This window comes from Vicia villosa, linkage group LG1 (assembly GCF_029867415.1).
Source record: "Vicia villosa cultivar HV-30 ecotype Madison, WI linkage group LG1, Vvil1.0, whole genome shotgun sequence".
NCBI lineage: Eukaryota > Viridiplantae > Streptophyta > Magnoliopsida > Fabales > Fabaceae > Vicia > Vicia villosa.
In genome coordinates, this window is record NC_081180.1 from 97,449,811 (window position 1) to 97,473,449 (window position 23,639).

Sequence of the window (23,639 nt, forward strand, 5' to 3'; positions counted from 1 at the left end):
ATACCTGTCCGGGTCAAAACCGTAAATCTAGATATTCAGCCTAATATAAATTCCATATAGTTTCAGAAACCCTAATTCTTCCCCGTTTACATCTTACTTGGCCACAGTGCGACAAACCGCCGTCATCTCCGTTCGCAGGGAACCATATCGCCTGGCCTAAAATGGTGAGTTCCTCTTCACATCTCGATTGCATTTGTCTACTGTACCATGTTTCTGCATAACCACTGAATTTCTAGTTTTGTTATGTGTGATATAGTCTTTGGTGGCGAACGAAGAATTTCAGCACATTCTGCGTGTGCTGAACACCAACGTCGATGGAAAGCAGAAGATCATGTTCGCAATGACCTCTATCAAGGGTATTGGAAGGCGATTCTCTAACATCTGCTGTAAGAAAGCTGATATTGACACGAACAAAAGGTAGGTTTGTAGTTGAGTTCTATCGATTGTATAAGTAAAAATCCTATTTTGTTTTGTTGTTGATGATAAATAAGTGATTTTTTTGTTTTCTGGATATTTAGGGCTGGTGAGTTGAGTGCTGCAGAGTTGGATAATTTGATGACAGTGGTTGCAAACCCTCGTCAATTCAAGATACCCGATTGGTTCTTGAATAGGAAGAAGGATTACAAGGATGGTAAATTCTCTCAAGTCGTCTCCAATCAACTTGATATGAAGTTGAGGGATGACTTGGAGAGACTCAAGAAAATCAGGTATGTATTCAAAGCAATACCTCCCAATCTAATGTTGCTTCATTATTGATTTCATTTGAGTTTATTCAAATTATTTCTCCATTTTGTTTTGAAATGGAATAACAATTCTACAAGCTTAAACATCATGCAACACCACTGTTACTATTCTCTATATTCCTTGTTGAAAATAGTACTGATGTTTCAATTAATACAGTGCCAAAGGGGCAAAATTTTGTTTACTGGTTCTTAACTAATGACTTGTATTTAGTTGTCTCTTGGCATGATAGGATATTGTTGTCAGTGCTAGAATTGAAATATACCGGTTTTTCCCTTCAATTTTACGATATATGATATGGACAAATGATCTTGAGATTTGAGATGATGGAAGCATAGATAAATAGGCTGCATTAGGATAAGCAATTTAACTAAGCACCTGTAGTGGAAGTGTTATTTCTATTCTATAACATTAAAATAAAGTCTTTGTTTATATATAATCGATAAACTGTTTTCATAAGCTATCCTAAACGCAAGAAAATAAGTAGAGAACAGTTTATGGATATGTCATAAGCCAATTCTTTATGCGACCAAACAATTTCGTAAATGTTTATGCAGGTAGATAAGTTCAAGTAGTAGACTAAATTAAATGGAATAGGCTTTTATTTATATACTTCTCAAATTCTGTATTGAATAATATATTTGGCACTTGCTGATTTTTGGTTGTTGTGTTTACTTGAAGACTAACATCGTTTTTATGACACAGAAACCATCGTGGTTTGAGGCACTATTGGGGCCTCCGTGTTCGAGGTCAGCATACCAAGACTACTGGCCGTAGAGGAAAGACTGTCGGTGTCTCAAAGAAGCGTTAAGCAGTTTTGTTTTGAATTGGAGATTAGATGATTTTAAGGATGCATATTTTAAGTTCATTAGACACTTTTATTATACTGACTTTGTATGGTTGTTAAATGGCACTAGCAATTTCTTTCAATTTTGTTTGGTTTTTGTGTGAAAGCCCTATTAGATGAATGATATTGGTATTTCTTCGCATTGGATCTTAATCGAAATGTTACTTCTCAAATAATAATACCACAAGTTACAATAACAAATCTTGTGAAAAATAATGAAAATATGCAACATTGATAACAACAAAAATTTCGAAATGTAGAACTTATTGGGTTTTTGATTTGGTTTGTACAGCACTTTCATTTCATGTCACAAATGGTGTTAAAGAAACCACCTGGGTGTTAAAAAATTGGAAGTTGTGTTGGAAAAATCAATCTTTAAGCCGCTAAGAAAGGAAATTTTTATAAACAATGTCAGTATTTGATTTGATTTACTATCTTGTGGCTTAGAGCACAGATTACCTTTTTATTTTATTAATTCATCTAAGCTCTAGAACATTTTAAGTTACTGCATTTTTTGTTATTTCATTCCGTTTCCAATTTCAATGCAACCATTGTTAAAGTGTCAAAGATTCAACCCAAACTAATAACTCTTGTAAAGAAGTTAAGTCTTCAACCCAAACTAATAACTCTTGTAAAGAAGCCAAGTCTTAGTGCGCTATTTAGTGATCACAGAAATTTCATTACTAATTGCAATACATGAAAACACACATCACATTTAAGAGTCTAAAATAAATTCATTCTGATCATGGAAAAGATGAAAACTTTCCATGGAACATACCCTATAAGATATATCAACTAGTATCCAAAACAAGAAATCAAATTTAAAGAATTACAAATATGAGGTTAAAATAATTAGAACCAATAAGGTTTAATTTTTTTATAAATAAATATACTTTCCTAAAATCAACTATTTGGTGTGCTCAACTTTTGCAATTTGCAAACAAAACCATCACATAATGAGTGAATACTGTCAAACTATGACCGGCTTTCTGTTTTGTTGGTGGGGAGGGAATGACTCCAACGCTCCTTCCCGCCAGGCTTCGATGACGCATTGCCATACCACATCATTCCAACCACAGCTATTATCATACCTACAACTACATGAAGATTGAGACCTTCCTTTCCAAAGAAAAAGAATCCCATTACTAAAACAAGTATTGTCTTCATATGACCAAGTACTTGGAAAGACACAGCAGTAAATCTGCCAATGCAGATGAATTGGCTGAGGTTGGTCCCAACTGCAATGGTGCATGACAGGATTATGAACATCTGCCAATGACATCACAACAATTGATTAGTGAAAGTTAATGTAACACACATAAGTCAGTGACAAAATCTTCAAGTCCTACGAAAGCGCAAACTCGTTTTCAGAGAATTATATCATCTAAGAGCTATTTGTTTAATTTGATAGCATTGCGTTCTTTCTGTTAAGTAGAACTTACCACAGAGGGTGTATCGTAAGCATATCGGTCAACTCTGTTGTTGGTCAACCAATAATCTAGAAGAGGGCCTAATAAGAGTAGCGATCCAGCCTGTGCGGGTGCTGTATGTCCCAAAAGGCTGAAAGAACTTAGCGAATACTTCCGTTGAAGATAATGAACATACTGCACGTAAATGATTTGAAAATCCATCAGTTTTGAGGTGTTAAGTTATGGCCCATGCCCGAATTCTAAGAAACAAAAAATAAATGCAAAATGTTACACCACATGTAGTGGATTTTCGAACATACATATTGCTGCAGAGAAGTGCTCCACACTGCTATAAAGGCGGCAACAAAACCTTTTGTGTTTACACTCACGTCAGTGACAGTGCAAACACCAACGCCCAAAAGAACAACACCTATGCTCAGTTTTGTGTCTCTTGAATAGCGAATCTTGTCCAAACAAACTTCCAACAAGCAGGACACAGGTATCATACTCAATTTGGCAATCTGCCAGTGGTTAATAAAGAAACAAATTTAACTTCTGAAGGCAGTAATAGAGCAATGTAAAATATTCAGCCCAACTCACTTGATAGAATCCAACTGAGTTCCACATAAGACTGACGTTCATTCCAACAATAGAGAAGTTAGCAAAGAAAACAAATTTTAGAAGTTCGGACAATGGAAGATGAGAAGGCTGGATGTATCCCAGCATCCGTAGTACGATCGTCATCAAAGTTGTTGTAACAAAATGAAGACCAGTTAATGTTGTAGCTGCAGGCAATAAAGTCAAATCATACTTAAAACAAGACATAGAAAATAGTAGATCAGTAACAGAAATATGATCAAGAAATTGGTAAAGTAACATACCAAAACTGAAGCCATAACCGCCCATCAAAGCTTTGTTTACAATGATAATTCCAACAGAAGTGACAACGTTGAACATCCACGCAGCAGCATCTACGGCTGCCTTCTTCTCAGCCTTACTAGAAGGAGCCATGTTCTTTGTAATCCTTCACAACTTAACACCGATCTCTTTCAACTAGCCTCCATAACATTCCGTCCACGTTCAAATAATGCAGGAGTCAACACATTTAAGCAAACAGAGAAGCCTGGCAAAATGGAAGGACATGAAATTTCATTTTGAAAATAAAATGCATGTGTGGATAGTCACAAGTTGATGAAATGAGAATCACAAAGCCTTTGAAACCAGAGTATGAAATCAAATTTACAAAAACAAAAGGAAATATATAATAAACATTATACTGAAATAGAAATCAAACAGGCAACAAGCTTCGCCGCTACCTCTTATAAACTACATTCATTGGCCTAAGAGACACAACATTGTTATGCATGCACTCTCTGTAAAAGATCCACAGAAGCACATACCATTCTCATTCAGGATCTTAAGCTAAGAACAACTCTACTGTCTCATCTAGCAATCACTTCTATTCACAAATAATTGGATCCTTATTTTTCTCAAGGGATTATTTTAAAGATCTTCATACTATAGTGTATAAATTGAACTAAATGAAACAACTATATTAATGAATTGGCTAACTTAAGATTGTAAGAAGAATAAGTAATATAAGTACAAGTCTTCATCAAAATCACACAATAATTTTTTTTAAAAACAGACTCACATTCATCAACAATATAATCTTCGGTTCATCCCGGCACGAGCAAAATATACCCAACTCAAGAGTGGTGAACTGAATAATCAACACGAACAAAATAGATCTTGCATCAAAAGTAAACATACAAGTTCGATTCTATTCAGATCATACACAGTAACAGCCCTTAAAGAGATGCACTAAGATTTTTCTGGGTTGATACAAAAGGGCCCAACATAAATGCATCCCTGAAAACTACAACCAATTCCAAATTTTCAATAATAACTTGGAATTTGGATTAGGTGGTTGATTCTTGTCATAGATAGAAAATTCACAAGAATGTAACTTCATCCTAAACCAATTCAATTCAAATAAATCTAACTCCAATATACATCATCATAAGATTCACAATGCACAACATCACAAACAGATCCATAGAGGGGTCTCAGATCCAGAAAGGTGACATTAAAAAATAAACAAGAAATAACAAAAAGTGAGATCAAACACAGGTAATGAATCAATCCAAAAATAAATAAATAAAAGAAAATTGAGAAGTTTGTGATGGATTGAGAATGTGGTAGGAAAATTGAAAGGGAGAAGGAACTAACCGTGATTAGAAGTTGGAGGAGTGTGTTGGGGGAAAATGGAAATTGATCTGAGGTTGGAGTTGTATTATGGAGTTTGCAGATTGCAACGGACCAAAACAAAATAACGCAACGAAAAAGTTATGTTTGATGATGTGTGATTTTGATAGTGTTTGTTTAATTAAGAATGTTTTCGGATTCTTTAACGAATCACTGTCAACCCTCAGGCCCAAGTTTAACGTTTTTCATGGCCGACAAAGAACACATGTTTCGCTCTTATATATTCTTTTCTTTATTATCCACCAAAATAATGTTTTATTGCTCTTATATAAAGCTACCGAGTGGAACTATACATAGTTCACATTCAGTTAATTTAATTAACAAATTTATTTTTTTTACTCATATTTAACGATTTACTTGTCGAATGTCGAATCGAGTTTTAAACTATATTGAAGTTTGTTTGATTCATACATAATAGATGATATGGGATGACATTTAACATGGTGCCTTTCATTTCTGTCCACCATGGGGCACCGATGTTTTTAGCCATTGGTTTAATAATATTTATATTTAACAGTCCAGATCTAGAATTAGGAATCTGCCGGTGACTTTTTGATGTTGATTGGTTTACAATAATTCGCAACGATAAAATATTATATTTTATTTTGGTTGTTGTGGGGCTATTGCATTATACATTGGACTTTTTTTATTTGTTCCATTGCATAAGTTTGATTTGTGTGACTTAATTGGCCCAATAAGAAACTTGAAATTTCATTTGTCTACTTAAGTTTTCATTTCATTTATTTACGAATATTTCTGTGATTTATTTGTTACTATTAATATCGTATCCAAACGATTTTCAGGGTTGGATCATCTCTCACTTCCCTCGCATCCCCAGGTGGGAACTCACGCCTAGATTAATTGAAGACTGACCATGAGCAACCGCTTTTGTTCCGTACATGGGGAATGGTGCGGTTGAGCCATTCAGACTCATTCTTGACCGTGTGGTACACAATGATTTGCTTTTGCTCATACGAGTGTCACCGTCAGACGCGTCTGTTTGACATCATTTTCTTATATTCCAAATGGTTATCATGTGAGTCATCTCTTATGTATCACTATTTTCCTGAGCGAGCGATATGTGAGTTTGGCTATGTGCAAATTATTCTGAGACCTCCTTATGAGTTTGCTCTTCACGACGTCTTCGGCAGAGATCTAGGTGTCATACTCGATGATTTCAAGAGTTGTCTGGTACCAGAGGAGTATCGAGTGCCAGCTCCTTATCAGTGGGCTTATGCTAAGAGTTACCTGACATGGTTCTATAGGGTGTCACACCCTATCATTACACCATATGCTCCTGAAGATCCACCTAGGCCAGCTAACCAGGAGATACTTGAGGTTAGGAATGAGTCGGCTGAAAACATGACGTTGGTCGGTCAACGTGTTGTATAGATGGGTATAGGCATAAAGGCATGGCTTTTTAAGGATGAAAACCCCTAGTTGACCTTAATTCAGAGCATGATTGCTGAGTTACAAAATATCGTGCGGTACAGATTGAGGAGGATTTGACATACCCAATCATTTATGTTTGGATGTATTGTTATTTTTTATTTTCGAACAAATATTATGTATGATGTTGAATTGTTTAATTAATATTTGACTCTTTACTTTCATTTTCAGGGAAATAAACATGATTTTACTTCGATTTTACATTATTATAACTTAGCCTAAAAAATAAACATGATTTTACTTCGATTTTACATTGTTATAAAATCATGCAAGAGAGTTTCCGTAAAAATGTTGTTAAAATCATGGTGTTGTTCTAAAATCATGCAAGAGAAGTTCCAAAAAAATGGTGTTGTTCTAAAATCATGCAAGTGTTTCTAAAAATACATCTTCAATTGTGTGGTTTTGATTGCATTCAGAGGTACATCTCCGAACACATACTATTTTAAATTTTCAAAGGCGTGGAACCATTAAAGGTAAAACAATTCAACCTAATATCCCAAGGAGAAATATACTTTTTTTCATAATCTATTTTCAAACTTACGTCAAATGGCCTTGGAATTATAAATTACACAAAATATACCATTTCAAATTTGAACGTATTTTGGACCTAAGCTTAAACAGATTGGGATGAAATACAGGTTGAAATGAACCAACGGATTGGATACTCTATTTCAAATACAGGCAACAATTAGCAAATTTGACTCTAGTACATCAGGGTTTTTTTTTTATCAATTTTGGTTAGATTTGACAAGAGACTAATTTACAAAGCAAACCCTTTAAGAACACTCATTCAAAACATTATTTGTAACTAAGAAAAATATGAATACAGAAACTGAAACCGTTTGCATAAAATATGTGTCTGCATATGAAAACATGCATTACAAAATTCCATGAACCCAAGCAAAGTTAAAATGCCATACAAAACCAAATCAAAAACCAACCAAGTTCTGCATATTGCGCCTCTAATTGACTGTACTTGTTCTTGGCCAACAAGCTATCATTATATTAAATATTAATATTATTATATAAAAAGTAGCATATTTTCTTTTTAGAACTAACGTGAACACAAACCAAACAAAATTGAAATTGTCACAGTATTCATTCAAAAACCTTACAAAATCAATATATAAATCATGTCTAATGTGCTTATCATATGCCTCAAAATATCTAATCTCCAAATCAAAACATAAGAGCTTATCGCTTCTTTGAGACACCCACAGTCTTTCCTCTGCGTCCAGTAGTCTTGGTGTGCTGACCACGAACACGAAGGCCCCAGTAATGCCTCAAACCACGGTGGTTTCTGCATATTAAAAAAGGATGTAAGCCTTTAAATGTTACCACAACAGCCAGAATTTAATTAACCAGCCAATACCCTATTTCTCCACATAAATACTTCATTATATAACAACTACAAAATTGATTAGAAACAATGCAGAACTATACATCTTCACATGACCATCTTGTCCCAGCATCAAAATGAATATAGCATATGTTTGGTATTCCGCTTGGAATTACATTTGACATCCAGGGGCATTTTTTTACGTGAAAATTTAGAAGCTATACATTGAAGCTTTTCTGTTAACGTGACTTTTGAACGCGATTTTCTCCAACATGACAATTTACCAAACAGGTGCATATACTAAGTAGTGCAGAACTCTGTAAAATAGCTATATATTCATTACTTACACTACCGCCTTGGGATTATCTATCCAACAGAAAACATATACTACAAGTCATTCCATAGGAACCAACAAACAACTTTAAGGCCAAGTTTCAGTTGCCTAAATTTAAGCTTAAATTCTAGAAATTGCTGTTAAAAAGCTAACTTAAACATACCAGATAAATAACAAGACTAATTTAGGAAAAGATGTCCTAGAAAACAAAGGCATGTAATCACATTTCCCCTCACACTTCATAACCTGACCTAACTAAAATGAAAACAATATTGAAGCAACATTTGATTGAGAGGTATTGCTTTGAATACATACCTGATTTTCTTGAGTCTCTCCAGATCATCCCTCAACTTCATATCAAGTTGATTGGAGACAACTTGAGAGAATTTACCATCTTTGTAATCCTTCTTCCTATTCAAGAACCAATCAGGTATCTTGAATTGACGAGGGTTCGCAACCACTGTCATCAAATTATCCAACTCTGCAGCACTCAATTCACCAGCCCTAAATATCCCAATAACAAAAAATCACACATTTATCATCAACAACAAATCAAAATAGTATTCTTACTTATACAATCGATAGAACTCAACTACAAACCTACCTTTTGTTGGTGTCAATATCAGCTTTCTTACAGCAGATGTTAGAGAATCGCCTTCCAATACCCTTGATGGAGGTCATTGCGAACATGATCTTCTGCTTTCCATCAACGTTGGTGTTCAGCACACGCAGAATGTGCTGAAATTCTTCGTTCGCCACCAAAGACTATATCACACATAACAAAAAAAACTAGAAATTCAGTGGTTATGAAGAAAAATCGGGCAGAGAAAGATGAAATTGAGATCGGAAACATACCATTTTTGCCTAGCCGCGGAGGATTTGTTGAAGAGGGTGGTCGCCGGCAAGGCTGTGTATCACTGTGGCCACTTGAGAATGCGAAAGAGATTTTAGGGTTTGTGAGTGTAGACTTTATATGATGTGCTCAGTGGGTAGATTGACTATTTTACCATTAATGAGTTTATGGGTAATTTTATGGCCCAATCACCTTTATGATTGTAAAAACTAAATGATGTTAATTAATTAAATTTTATTAAATTTAATGTGAGTAATTTAATTAAGTTTTCGCATGGAGTATTTGTTTTCACCGCTTCCGCGTTGTTGTCACCGGTCAAATTATCGAATATATGTGCATTTAAGCCTCCTAAACTATCGTTTTGAGATATTCTCACTTAAGATCAAGGAATCACTATTGTGAAGGAGATAGTTGACCTAATTGAAAGAGACTTATAAAAGAGTCTCACTTGAAGGAGAAAATCGATTGTTACCAAATGTCACGATGGATGAGAGATTTTTTCAGGAACTGTGCAATCCTTGAAATGAGGGGCTAGTCATTAAACTCCTTGAGATGATGGATAGGTTGAAGAAGATGTGGAAACTTATCGAAGTTTTGAGATCATGAACGTTGATAATGGTTTCTTTATGGTCAAATGTGAACTGCTCGCAGATAGGGAGAAAATTATGTCCGAAGGCTCGTGGATGTTTTTGACTATTACTTAGCAGTGGCTCGATGGACTTCATACTTTGCATCTCCTCTCGCAAAAGTGGAGAAGACTTTGGTTTAGATTCAATTTCCATGGCTTAACTTATTGTATTATGATGACAATGTCCTTCTTGGTTTGACATAAGTTGTGAGTACTCCAATTAAGGTAGATACTAACATCCTGAATGTAGAAAGGAAAGGTTTACAAGAATTTGTGTAGAGATTGATATGAATTTGTCCGATGTCATAAAGGTCATGATTAACGGCCACTGGTATACCGTGCAGTATAAAGGTCTTGATGTTATTTTCTCTAGTTGTTGCTATTATGGACATCACACTCGTGATTGCAAGAAAACACCACAAAATCTAATGGTCATTGGATGTTGATTGGAGACTTTAACAACATCATTCATCCAAATGAACAAAAAGAAGATAATTTTAATCATTCTAGGGCAACTGCTTTGTTGAATGTCATTAATAAATATGATTTAGTTGGAGTAGACATGACTGGTAGGAAACTCACTTGGAATATGCCTTGTACTTGTAATCGAATGGTCTATCGTAAGGTGGATAGGGCCCTGGTTGACATTGATTGATCCATTGCTTTCTTTTATGCATATGTTAAGGTGTTGTATAAATTTCATTCCGATCACAACCCCATTCTCCTTAGGTGTGGTATTCTCATCCAAGACTATGGACCACGTCCTTTCAGATTTAAAGAAGCTTAGATCACTCACTTGAAATACTCTAATATAGTTTAAAGTGATTGAGAGAAATCCCCATATGACATTGTAACTTCTCTCCAAAATGTGCAACACGATTTTATTCTTTTTAGTAAGGAAACTTTTGGCAATATCAGTAAATGAAAGCACAAAGTTGAGAAGAGACTCATGGGTATCCAACACTCTTTGGAGAAAATAGATTCGTCAATACTAGTTTATCTCCAATAGGAGCTTCAACAAGAGTATGATGAGATCCTTGCTTAATAAGAGATTCACTGGTCAAGAGACTATTGATGATTGGATTAAATAACGAGATTGTGACACCAAATTTTTTCATATCAAGACAGTAATCAGACGTAAGAGAAATAAAGTCCATGACCCTCATCTTCTCAATGGTGTTTGGTGCAATGATGATATTATTCTTAAGGAAGAAGCACTAACTTTTTAAAGGTCTTTTCTGCCCTACATCTCCTATACTCATATCTAGTATGGGTAATTCAACTATGGCTCTGATCCTTACTAAAGAAGCCCATGGCTCTTTTGATTCAACGAGTGTTAAGGAAAGAAGTTACTTATGCATTGAATCAAATGCACCATTTCAAGGCTCCTGGCCCTGATGGATTCCGTAGTATTTTCTTTAAACAATTTTGGCATATAGTTAGAGATGGCATTGTCCAACTGATTTTAGATGCTTTTTGATATGTAGCTTTCACTCCTCTCTTTCTAAGACTCTTATCACATTAATTCTTAAGGTGGTCTGCCCTTAATTTTTTTTAAGGAATTTAGGCTCATTAGCTTGTGCAACACTATCTATAAAGTTAATACAAAGAATATGGTTAACAAATTGCTTTCTTATCTAAATCACATAGTCTGACCCTTCCATAGTAGTTTTTGCTTGGTAAAGGGATAATTGATAATGTCATTATCCTCCAAGAAGCAATTCATTATATGCGTAAATCAAAAAAGAAAAATCTGACACGGTGTTCAAAATGAATCTTAAAAAGGTCTATAATCATGTTAATTGAGATTTCTTGGAATTTTGTTTGAAGTGAAACAAATTTCCTACTATTACTATAAAGTTGATCATGCATTATGTAACCAGTTCTTTTATGTCTATCATTTGGAATGAGGGACGACTATCAAATTTTGTTCCGACTAGAGGTTTACGTCAAGGTGACCCCCTTTCACCCTATATATTTGTTACCTGCATGGAATTCTTGTTGTTGACCATCAACAAGGCAGACAATAAAGGCCATTGGAAACCTATCGGGTTATCTCGCAATCGACCCCCTCTATTGCATTTGTTTTTTTAATGATGTTCTTCTTTTTTTTTTGAAGGTTTCTAACTCTCGGTCAGGGCTCATTTTTTATATCTTCAATTGTTTCGCCATGTTTTCTGGCCTAAAAGTGAATGTTTTTAAATCAAAGGTGTTCTTCTGTGTTACCACTAAGAGGAGTAAAATCGATTTAATTGTTTCCAGCATAGGTATCAAGTGAACACTTACTCTAGAAAAGTAGTTGGGTTTTTCTATGTTGCATTGTCGTCTTTAACAAAAGGACTTTGAGTTCCCAAATGAAAAATCAACCAGAGGTTAGCATTTTAGCAACATAAATAGTTAAACAAGGTTGGTCGTTTGAATCTGAAAAGATGTATCCCAAACTCAATCCCAAATTATTATATGCAAGTGGCTTGTCTATCTCACCTAACTTGTGAGTTTATTAATAGGATGACTAGAATATTTTTTATGGAAAGGCAATTCTAACTCTGGTGTACATCTCATTGGCTGGAATAAAATCACTAAGCCGAAAAAGTTGAGTGATCTTGAGATCTGAAAGCAAGATAGACGAATACTTCTATGTTTGGTCAGCTGGTTTGAGGTCTCCACTAGGATTGTGATCCCTTATGGGTCCAAATTTTGAAGCATAAGTACATTAGTGAGGAAATACTCCTTAATATAAAAAAAAAAAAAACAAAGATTAGTTACTTAGAATAGAATTATGAAAGCTCTCTCTGCTCTTAAAATGACTTTGTCTCTGCTCTTAAAATGACTTTGAATTTAGATTGGGGATGTGTACTCATATTTTTATTCAACATAATTAGATGATTAGATTACACATTTCGTTTAGAAAACTAATTAAATTCAATTTAAATTTGTTACTTTTTAATATAGTCTATTGTAGAATTGTATTATATATGCGTTTAAGATTTCCTCTTAAATGGCTTGTGTTCAACAATACATATCAATTATCAACCGATGGTTCTGTAATAGTTGAACACTGGACAATGTTAGCTAGCTTTATGATTGTATTTTAAATTCAAAGAATAATGAAATATGTTATCTCGATTTGATTAAAAATAATGTAAGGTCATGACATGATATATTTTTAATAAAAGGGATTGATTTTTATTTCTGATAATATATTTCAAAATACATTTTATCCTCAGTGCACTTTCAAAACACATATTAGAAAACAAGATGATAATTGAACATATATCATACAATTTGACCAAAAAAGAAGAATGAATATCACAATTCACAACTAAAAAATAGACAATGTCAAAGTCACTAAGCATACATTATTAGTACAACAATTAGAATTGAATTTCATGTCAAACTATATCAACATATATATTACACAAAATGAGACGAGGATAATAAAAGAAAACCTGGTTACATCTTGTCTTTACAACTGTACATGTCTGTTAAATTAAAGCACAGTCATTAGCAAGTTCATGGTGAGTGTTTGCTCAGTGTCTACGTAGAGCACATACATAATACAAAATGAGCTTTCTATAAACAAACTGAAATCATGACTGCGATTTTGTATGACGACTAACAGAATGATGTTTGCGTATAAGCAAACACGTTAGTTCCAAAATCATAAATGGCTTTTCAGTAAGTCTAGTGAAAAATGGTCACCGACTAAAATGGTTTTTCATTTCCATTTCATATGGAAATAGCACAGCCTAATTCTTTGGCAGCAGTGTCAAGAAACTTAATAGGCAATCCAGCTGAAATTCTGCTGTGAGCTTCACATGTCAAGCATTTTTCTATGTCAGCTTGCCAATCGACGACGTCCAACTTGAAGTATGGATAAGAGGGGTTGTGGTTGCCGTTGATTCGCAGTGGTTTAGGACTACACCTGATTGAGCTGGTATTCAGAATATCGCGAAGCACTGACACGCTCAAAGTGCGGACATGTGCACTTGGATGACAAAGGCATCTAATGGTAGCTGCTAGACGACACTGCAAGAAGTATATTCACAACAATCATATCAGACAATGATTTTGTATTACTAAAAGACAAATAACATATTTTAAGATTTCGCAATTGTTTTGAATCAAATGTGACCAAAGTATTTTTCAACCAAGTGAAATCGGTTAAATGGATCCAAAGCCATATTGTCCTATCATGAGCAATGAGTTTAATGAGAGAGTAGATTTGCAATATTTAATTTACACATTGCATTCACTATCTCTCTGCTAAACTAATGTAGTTTTCAATAAGGGAAGTTTGTTTACCTTTAAAAGGTTTGAAAGGCCATCTGCCACAGCCATTCCTGGCTCTCCAAACTCAAGCACCGGCTGAATTGCTCTAGCTGTTGCTTCCAAAAGCTGGCCATTATCAATAACATAGAAATATGAATATTAGCAAAGCTTCAACATAGAACCAAGTATATGATATTTCAATTCCATAAGAAAGAACCATGGAAGACATTTATCAGAAATAATTATATGTGCTTGTCTGAGTTAGAAAAAAGTTGATGTAGTTAATTACTTAATGTAAACAAATTTAAGGAGTTAGCTGGGAATCATAAGACAACCGTGCTATGACCAATAAATCCTTCAATAGAAAGACTACTATGTTAGGGAGGAAGTGAGAAGTGGGGCAGTTTTTTGGTCGTAAGTGAGACAGACCCTAATTTAACTTGGTCACTGATGAATAGAACTTGAAAAGTCAGAGAATCTACTGTTGTAACATTCTACCTCTAGCTGTGGTAAAGTGCAAGCTTCTCCATCAACAAGCATCCCATCTGTGGCTCGCAGCAATAAATCTGACGCACTTGCTAGAATTACCAATGATTCGGAACTATCATGGTTCCTCATAAGCTCCACTATCAATTTAACAATCCGCTGATTGATTCTCCACATCTTCTGACCTAGATCGTCATCCTTGGCTATCCAGGGTTGCAATTCCTTTTCCGCCTGCCAAGCAACATGGCCACAAAAGTGACAAAAAGAGTGAATGTTTGAAATGATAACAATATAAAAAGTATACAAATGCGAAACTATGGTCAGATGAGATATTGAGCATCAGCTATTTGAAATTTGTAGACTAGTTGCCAGGTATTACAAATGGAAATTCGATTTTTTTTTGCAGTCTATTAAACATTGGTATTTTTGGAAAGAAAATTGGTAATAATTATTGATAAACAAAATAGATGTTCAAGCAATGACCAAAGTAATTTGTGCAATCATTCATAACAAGGTAGTTTTTTGACCTGAAGAACAACAGCTGTAGCTGCTTTGGCCGGCGCGGCTGATACAACATTGCATAATGCATCGACAACCTACATAACATCAAATCACAAAATTGTTAGTAATGAACCTTTTCGGAGGAAATAAAACATAAAAAAGATACTTGGATCCACAAGATCACATTGATACATATATCATTAGCAAAGTAAGTTACTGCAGTATAACATTGAACTTGTACCTGTCTCCATCCCTGTTGTGCAGAAGTGCTTTCGGAACATGGTTGAGTTTCAGGAGATGCAATCAACTTGTGCCATAGTAGGGAAACTACAGAGAAACATAATTCCTGTTTCTCAGACAGCATGGATATCAGAAAAATTTGTGTGTTGCAATTCAACCCAATATGCCTGTCCATTGTGAGGAAATTGGCTAAGTCAGAAGCCTCCAACGAAAAACCAGTGACACCTTTACCCAAGTTATACCCTGATGCTTCTTCATTTGAACATGGAGTTCTTCCAGATTTATGGCTATGTTTTGATGGTGTTGAATCTTCCAAAGGTACAGTAGATGTCTGCCTAGAGTCAGAGCAGCCACTATTTTCGCTCCGATTCTTTCTTTTACCATCATGACAAATAAGGGAGTCCTTGTAAATTGGTGCGTGAATTAAGGTTGCTTCTAATGGTTCTGCTTTATTCACTATAGATGCAACAACTTTACTGTGGATATCTATGAGATTATATAATGATGATGCCCTGGAGTGAATTTCTTTATTCCATTTGCAACGTATCAAAACCGACAAGGCATGCATGCAAGCTTTTGACCGTCTAAATAGTTCAGAAACATGTGCAGCAACCATAGCTGCTGCCACTATCTCATTTGAGCTGTAACTCCATGGGGTGCCAACCGAAGAAGGCTTTAATGAAAATAGTGCCTCTAAAATAGCTAAAATTCTGTGAGTATGGCGGACTGCCGATTCGAGACCATTCTGCAAATCTTGGGATGATCCATGAAGTGTAACGGGCTTAGCTATTTCTTGCCCATTATTGGAAAGTGAATGATTATTTCCCCGTGAAAGCAAAGGAAACAACTGAAGCTCACAGGCAAGAGCACAAACAGCAGCCATAACATAAGAATCAAATGCTGCTACAGGACCCTGCTTCTTCACTTTCCTATTTTTTCTTTCTTTTCGGATTTCAGATATTGCTTGTAAATCCTCAATGATTTCCTCAACTGAATAATTATCTTCACCTTTAGGCTTCTTGCTTCCACTGAATTGGGCTTCGTGACTGACACAAACGGTCAAGACAACAAAAAGTAGACGGGAAGAAAGCTCTACAGAGGCACACGATTCTAAAAAAAGTGAATGAACCATAGTGCGGAGTTCTGCCACAGCAAGGTTTTTAGAGGCTGAACCAATGCCAAAGAGGTAATTTGCTTTTCCGTTTTGTTCTCTACTGGATTCGGGTGGAAATGTCCTCTGAAGAATAGCTTCCACTGTAGCAGCAAATATTTTCATGAGACATGCTTCTGATGGGCTTCCTCGAGGAAGATATTCCAGGACCTTAAGTAAAGGTATATACAAATTCCACGACAGTATGGGCGGTTGGAGTGGGGCTGCAACTATTATTTCTGGAAGATCAACAGCTGACGAATTAGCAGGAATCAGGCCATAAGCAGCTTCCCAAATGGTGCAAATTCTCCATTCAACTTCTGGACCATGAGCGCACAGCATTGATGCAATGCCTTGGGCAGTAGCGTCAATAGAAGCCTCAGCAGCAGGAACTTCTATCTGCTTGCTGTAGGATGAAATATAACCGCCCAAAGGTTCATGCTGAACTTCAACTCCATCAACTTGTCTAAGTGGAGGAAAAAGCAGTGCTGGCTGTGATAGTATACGGAAAAGCAAAGCAGCTGCAGCATCAGCAGCTATGCCAGCTCTCATGGACATTGCAGTCCCTATTGCACGCAAGAAATGCAAATGCATCCAATTTCTAGGAAGCTGTATAGAAAAGAAAAAACAAATCAAAATGCATAATAGCATGTCATTTTGTAGCATCCAATCACACTCAGAGGCACATAAATAATGTAACATCCTGTTCTGCATAGTAATGAGTCAGTAATACAGATTCTGTTGATTTTCAGTTAGGTGGTTTTCAATTATTGACAACTAACATTAGTTACTGCTAGTATATTAATTTTAATCAAGAATCCTAATTTACAATACTTATATATAAAAAATTAAAAGGAGTTGGGTTATCAATGCACATTTAACCTATACTAAATGATATGCACATTGATAATCTGTTATTTTGAAAAAATCTTAAATAAGGGAATGTTACTTAAAGTAAAAATTACCCATCCAAAGTCCAAAGTCATGCATATGACTATATGTATAGAAGTTAAACTTTTCTTCCACAATCCAAAAAAGTGGAAGAAAATCCAACATTAGACCAAACATTCGACCACAAAAAATGAACTAATGCACAACCTGAGACAAGCACCGTGTGTTATCTCATGAATGACCAACTAATTTAGTTTTGTACTTTCCATTCAAAACTTATTAATGAAGCCCCATAATAATAAAATGTTGGTTACCATCAATGCCAGCATCACAGCTATTCTCTGTCTTTGAAGATTTTACTTACCCTTATGCCAGAAGCATACTCTTCAGCAGCTCGAAGAAGCTCCACAAGCTGCACAGCAGCATCAAGTGCATCTGGAGCCCACGACGGGGGTGCTTCAAGAAGTCCAAGAAGAAGTCTTTGTGTAGCACTTGGAGTAGCAATTGCATAATATCTGCAAAATTTGGGTACACACATTTTTTCAGGCAGATGAACACAGTGAACAACTAAATAACAAGATTGGTCTTAAGGTGAAAATAACCTATGAAATAAGCGTGCATATGGCTCTAGAGCTGGTAATCCAGCAACAAGATGCTCATCTAGAGCTGTGGTTGGAGGAGGAAGCAATAATGCAGGAACAGCGGCTGCTGTTAAAATAGCAGTTTCATTGCGAGCAACTTCATCATCACAAACACTTAATATAACACCAGCACCATTAGCAACAGCCCATCTTGGAGTCGAAGGCACGAGTTGAGGATGCTTCCCAGAACCACGGGAAGAGGCTAGATAAAAAGAAAAATCACAACATAAATACAGGAATCAATAGGAAATTAGCAAATGATAACATTGGCTTTGCTGGATAAAAATCAATTAGCTGATAATATGGCAGGTTACTGACGTAGTGATGGAGGCGGAAAGACATGAGAAATTAAAAGGGAGAAGATGTACAAAGAGATTGAGAGCACAAATGCCTAATTCTACATGCATTATAAACCGTAGACATAAACTATAGCTTGTGGCAATAAAAACCTTTGAGTGTAGCAGTAGTTGAACTAGATTTAAGTGGTACAAAATACACATTCAACCTAACCAAATACTCCAATTTCTGAAGAAATGTCTCAAATTTTCTGATAAATATATTTGTTTACACTATTGTGAAAAAAAAAAAACATCATTCAACGAAAGAGCAGTAATCTGTATTAGTAATTAAAAAATAAAGTACCAGTTGATGGAGGCTTGAGTTCTCCTGCAGCATATTTGCCCATAACACCACTGCACCTGTTAATGCATGCAAATATTTGTTAACATCGGCAAGAATATGCACGAAACCAGAAAGCATAACGCATTATATTGTGATAAATAAAAAGAAGCTATACATGCATAAATCACTAGGATTATAAAAATGCTTACCACCGGAAATAGTCACTTCTAATGCCTACAGGGGCAGCCAACAAAATATCAGTAATCCAGGGGGACAGGGGCCTAATAGGTTTTTTCTCTTGTGCCAAAGCATTGTTGACAGCTTTCCCATTAAGAGGCTCACTAGTTGTTGCAAGACTGCCACTACTGCTTCTTTCAGTCTCACTCGATTGCCTTTCCATTTTGTAAATGGGGCGGTTGTAGTGAGTTAAAATACGCAAAATTTCACCACATGCCAAAGCCCATTGTTCTGAATATTCGTTCTGCAAAACAGTGAAAAGAAGAAATTAAATGATAGAGCCTCTTAGTAGACACTGAAGCGGAATAAATGCCATGCATAATAGGTTAATAAAATGATAAACAAAAAGCAACAATATATTTCACAAGCAAAGGACTTATTTCTATGAAACTAATTATATATACAACATAGATAAAATATTGGTCGGGGAATATATTTATACCTCATTTTTTGGGCAGACTAAAGATATCAAAGAAGCAAATGGAGGACTAGTCTTATCATAGACTAGTGTACCGTCGATAATACATGAAATAATTGGAAGTACAACTGCATGCCCATGCTCTGGATGATGAAGGACAAATGTTGCTGAATGCCCATGAAAATAATAAATAGAGAAGTTAGTACACATAAAGTGGAAATAAATTTGTTGTCGTAATATTTTTGTTGACTCAATCAAGATTTAAACTAACATGGGATAAAGCATAAATACCCAAAACATCATCAAAGAGGAGAATTTCCTTCGACGGGTAACGGTTGCGGATCAACTGTCAAAATAATATAGAACTGTGAGTTGCAATAGATACAAACTTATGGGTTTATCATGTCAAAGACAAATAGACAAAAGAAAATAATAAGAATTGAATCCATGAAAATAGTTAGCATATTTCTAGATGTGGTTCACAAGCTTTATTGGTAAATAGAGGTGTACCTCAGCAATATCGTCGGCAAATTGCTCTGATGTAAACTGAATCAAGTACTCAACATATGCAGCAATTTGATCCTACAGAAAAGCAATAAGAAAGTCACAAAAAAACCAATGAAACAGAATTACATTGAGCTTCTAATAGAGCAGAATCTATAAAATGCTTTCATATGGAATAAGGTTCTTATAAGTTCAAGACAGCATAACTAACAAGACAAACCATTCCAACAGTCAATAGATCCCAGTCGTTCGAGGAAGATCAAACAGTTCATATTCTGTGTTCATGTTTTAAATCCAATTTGGTAAAGTCAGAATATCAATCGTCTGATCTTCATCCAACGGCCAAGATACGCTTATCGTAGCATATGTGTGGATTTTCGATTGCAGTGAATCTGAAATATTCCATCACCATGTATTATTTATATAGTATTTGTGACTGCAGTGTATGCATATGTGTCTTTAACACAACCCATATAAAATTTTCAATGTCCTATAAGTGCTCATATTCTAAAAGCTTCTTATCAATCATTGGATCATTAAACAAAATAGAGTTTAAATACCATACACTACATGGAAAAATATTGTTAGACATGCATCCAATCAGATCTCACCACATAAATATATGTGAAGATATTTTATGAAGTAATATAACAAAGTGATATTTTGTGAAAATATAACTAGATAGATATGTAAAACATTTTCTTGTCATTAAGCTCAACAAAACAATAAAAATAGGGATCCTTCCTTCTCATCTCCTTATGGTACTAGTAAAGGAACCCATAAATACAAAAATATAAATTAAAAAATCATAGAATTTAAATAAAAATATATTTATTCATGAAAATGAGAAAAAAAATAAAACACTAATAAATAAAACACTAGTGAAAATCCCGCCTATGTTAGCTTTGCTATGCATAGCCGATCCCAAACTCAAATAAAAAGAGCAGGTTGTGTTAGGCAATCGACAGCCAACGTAAAACTTAGTTGAATCTCTATGACATGGATCATCTGAAACATGCTAAGACATTAAAATTATACCTTTTTCTGCTGACCATCTTGAGGAGGAGGCCAAAACAGTGAGGAAAATTGAAGACGATCGATCCACCTTTCACTTGTAGCAGCCATAGTAGAACCCATCAAAAACTTCCAAGTCTTCAACTATTGCTTCTGATTATATATGAAAAGCAATTTTATCCCAAATCCATCCAAAACATGCTACCAATAGAGTATGAAAACAATATAATTCACCGTTCAGTTCCCTGTATTACCAATTCATCACCAATATTTCATCATCATCATAAACAAATTTCCAAAACTAAAAACAGATTTTTTTTAACAGAAAACAGCAACAAAATGCATCTGATAGAAAATTGTAGCTATTCACTACAACAACTAAGTTGCTATGTTGAGGTTGAATCTGTAAACTTCATAAATATTTATTTTCAAATTAAAAAAATAATAATTTTAAATGATGAAAATATAAGGATGAATCTGAAACAGAGTCCAAGCAAACAGAGCAAAATGAAATTCACAAAAAAATTAAAACATTCAAAACAAAATATATCAGCTAATATTCAGAAGCTTCTAGAAATGAACAAAAAAATTAAGAAAATAAAAAATAAAATAAAATAAATAAAACCCCAAATATATCTAAGAGCAACTCAGATTCATAATAGAAAAGCTTTGAAAATTAAAAAAAATAAAATAAAAAATTGGGAAAAATCCTCAAAAATAAAATAGAAAGAGATATATGTACCTGTGTGGTTAGAGCTAATTTCTGGAGAAATTTCCTGAATTGGAAGGGTTAAGAGGTGTAACGGTTAAGATGAGAATATTGTTGTGAAAAAAAAAATTGGAGTTAGAATGATTTGTGATGAATGAAGAAAATAATAAGAAGGGTGTTGTGGTGGTGGTGGTAAGTTTATAGTTGGAAATGGAGATGATAAAGAAAAGAAAAGAAAAACAAGTGGAGAGAGAAGATCTTTTACAGCCCTGAGATGAGAAGCCTAGATCGACTGCATACGTGGCCATGATATTTTCCTCTCTTCTCAGACACTCAATAATGCCATGTCATGTTACTACCCTATGCATGCATCTATGGTCTATGTATGTATGTGTTTAGTATCATCATGGGATGCCATGCCACCATTTTCAATTCATGGATGCCCGGTCTAATAAGTAACAATAATTTTATTTGCTAACAAAGTTTTCTATTGAATAATTGAGTTAACACTTAACAGTATAAACTGTTTTTTTTTATAACAATATATAATAAGTTTTGTGTTTGCGTGTAGGAATTTATATGTGTTGTATTTTTTTAATATTATTTTTCATTATAATATAAATATAATTAAAGTTATGATGTGACAAAACAAAATAATGTTAACATATTTACTTGAATAATATTATCATTTTTTACAATTTAAATATATTGTCTAACAAATAAATTTTAATGTATGATATGAATTGCATAGTATTAATCAAGTTGGTTGATGTATCACATCTATAAGGTTAATAATGTGAACTTTCTCTTAGATTCTATCTGGGAGTTTTTTTTTTGAGGATAGAAAGGTAAATCTTTTACTTTATTTTGGAGGATGTTTTGCATAGAAAGATAAATCTTTTACTTTAATTTGGAGGATGTTTTGCATAGAAAGATAAATCTTTTACTTTATTTTGGAGGGTGTTTTGTGTGTAGAAAGATAAATCAATCTTTATTATTGATATAATTTTAATATTAAGAATATTATATATATATGTGTGTGTTTTGGAGGATTTAATATAAGTTTTTAAAAATTAAAATTCTTTTATAATATAAATTTTTTTGTTTTCTTATTAAAAATATTATAGAAAAAATAAATTCTCCAAATCTCTCATTTTAAAATCTTCAATTATTTCTACTTCATCTTTTTTTTTTCTTTTCAAAATCCTCTCTTTTTCTCCCTTAAATTCCTAAATGAACTTATAGTCCATAAAACTCTTACATTCTTAATTAAATGTTGTTTTCGGATTAGATTCTTTAAATTTCAAAAAGTTATTAATATTATTTACCTTATTTTATGTTATCATTTTGAGTTTTTACTTAATTTCTATTCATAAAAAGGTAATGTTCATTTTTTTTTTTTTAGGATTTTTCCTTGTAAGTTTGAATTCAGATGGCAATGATAAGATAGGAAGGGGATGATGGACATTCATTTTTTTAGTTCGAAATGGCTACAGCAAATTGACGAGATACATCATATAATGGATAATGATTTGTCTTTAATTTAGAAATTGAAATGGTCGTATAAAATCCAAGCGCTCATTTGATTGGTTTCCTGTGAAAGACAAATCATTAATCAATGATGATATTAATGAAAATCTTATATTTCACCTTTTGCAATTATCGTGTGCAAATGCTTAAGAATCTGTCATTCATGTTTTGTGTGGTTTTTCTTTGGCAACTCGGGTATGATTTCATATTGTTCCTTCTAATTATATGTCTAATTTCTTTTCTTTTTATTGTAGAGAAGGAGTATTCCGTGACATTAGGATTCATGACACTATCTAGTTAGGTGCAAATTGGATTTCAATTTTTGAGAAAGGATTTCAAAGTCTAGATAACCCATTTTTAAAAAATTATGAATATTGTGAAATATATCGAAATGAACAAGCTTAATTGTGTACGGCCAGATGTGGAGGTCTACTTTGTGATGCAATTGGTAGATAGATCAAATGTTATTTTAAGAAGATTGACATCTATGATGCTTACACTGCAAAAATGTGGGAAATGTGACATGGGCTGGAAAAAATTAGAGGGACAATATTTAG

General features: G+C 34.2%; 4 protein-coding genes across 6 annotated transcripts; 1 reads left to right on the top strand and 3 right to left on the bottom strand.

Moving 5' to 3' along the window:
* The first annotated feature begins 7 nt into the window (after positions 1–7).
* Positions 8–1,671, top strand: LOC131643647 (small ribosomal subunit protein uS13z/uS13y/uS13x-like). The gene is made up of 4 exons (XM_058913925.1): positions 8–164; positions 257–417; positions 519–707; positions 1,447–1,671. Exons 1-4 carry the CDS (start codon positions 162–164, stop codon positions 1,550–1,552), a joined length of 459 nt encoding a protein of 152 aa, XP_058769908.1. The 5' UTR covers positions 8–161; the 3' UTR covers positions 1,553–1,671.
* Positions 1,672–2,302: 631 nt separating this feature from the next.
* On the bottom strand, positions 2,303–5,484 carry LOC131643646 (UDP-rhamnose/UDP-galactose transporter 6). Its single transcript, XM_058913924.1, has 6 exons — positions 5,230–5,484; positions 3,879–4,120; positions 3,598–3,782; positions 3,318–3,518; positions 3,031–3,192; positions 2,303–2,857 (listed from the first exon to the last, which is right to left on the bottom strand). The coding sequence occupies exons 2-6, from the start codon at positions 4,006–4,008 to the stop codon at positions 2,564–2,566; spliced, it is 972 nt and encodes a 323-aa protein (XP_058769907.1). The 5' UTR covers positions 4,009–4,120; positions 5,230–5,484; the 3' UTR covers positions 2,303–2,563.
* A 2,290-nt stretch (positions 5,485–7,774) lies between these two features.
* Positions 7,775–9,381, bottom strand: LOC131613150 (small ribosomal subunit protein uS13z/uS13y/uS13x-like). Its single transcript, XM_058884847.1, has 4 exons — positions 9,243–9,381; positions 8,992–9,152; positions 8,703–8,891; positions 7,775–8,014 (listed from the first exon to the last, which is right to left on the bottom strand). The coding sequence occupies exons 1-4, from the start codon at positions 9,243–9,245 to the stop codon at positions 7,909–7,911; spliced, it is 459 nt and encodes a 152-aa protein (XP_058740830.1). The 5' UTR covers positions 9,246–9,381; the 3' UTR covers positions 7,775–7,908.
* Positions 9,382–13,253: 3,872 nt separating this feature from the next.
* Positions 13,254–21,843, bottom strand: LOC131643648 (protein GIGANTEA-like). 3 transcript variants are annotated; one of them, XM_058913927.1, is made up of 14 exons: positions 21,586–21,843; positions 20,868–20,996; positions 19,836–19,907; positions 19,617–19,671; positions 19,350–19,492; positions 18,880–19,151; positions 18,692–18,747; positions 18,011–18,251; positions 17,773–17,923; positions 15,369–17,126; positions 15,154–15,222; positions 14,639–14,857; positions 14,174–14,266; positions 13,254–13,897 (listed from the first exon to the last, which is right to left on the bottom strand). In XM_058913927.1, the coding sequence occupies exons 2-14, from the start codon at positions 20,964–20,966 to the stop codon at positions 13,598–13,600; spliced, it is 3,528 nt and encodes a 1,175-aa protein (XP_058769910.1). In that variant the 5' UTR covers positions 20,967–20,996; positions 21,586–21,843; the 3' UTR covers positions 13,254–13,597. The 3 variants fall into 3 exon arrangements, with proteins under 3 accessions (XP_058769910.1, XP_058769909.1, XP_058769911.1); XM_058913926.1 differs by having other exon boundaries at positions 20,868–21,088; XM_058913928.1 differs by lacking the exons at positions 20,868–20,996; positions 21,586–21,843 and having other exon boundaries at positions 19,597–19,671; positions 19,836–19,889.
* Between the last annotated feature and the right edge of the window lie 1,796 nt (positions 21,844–23,639).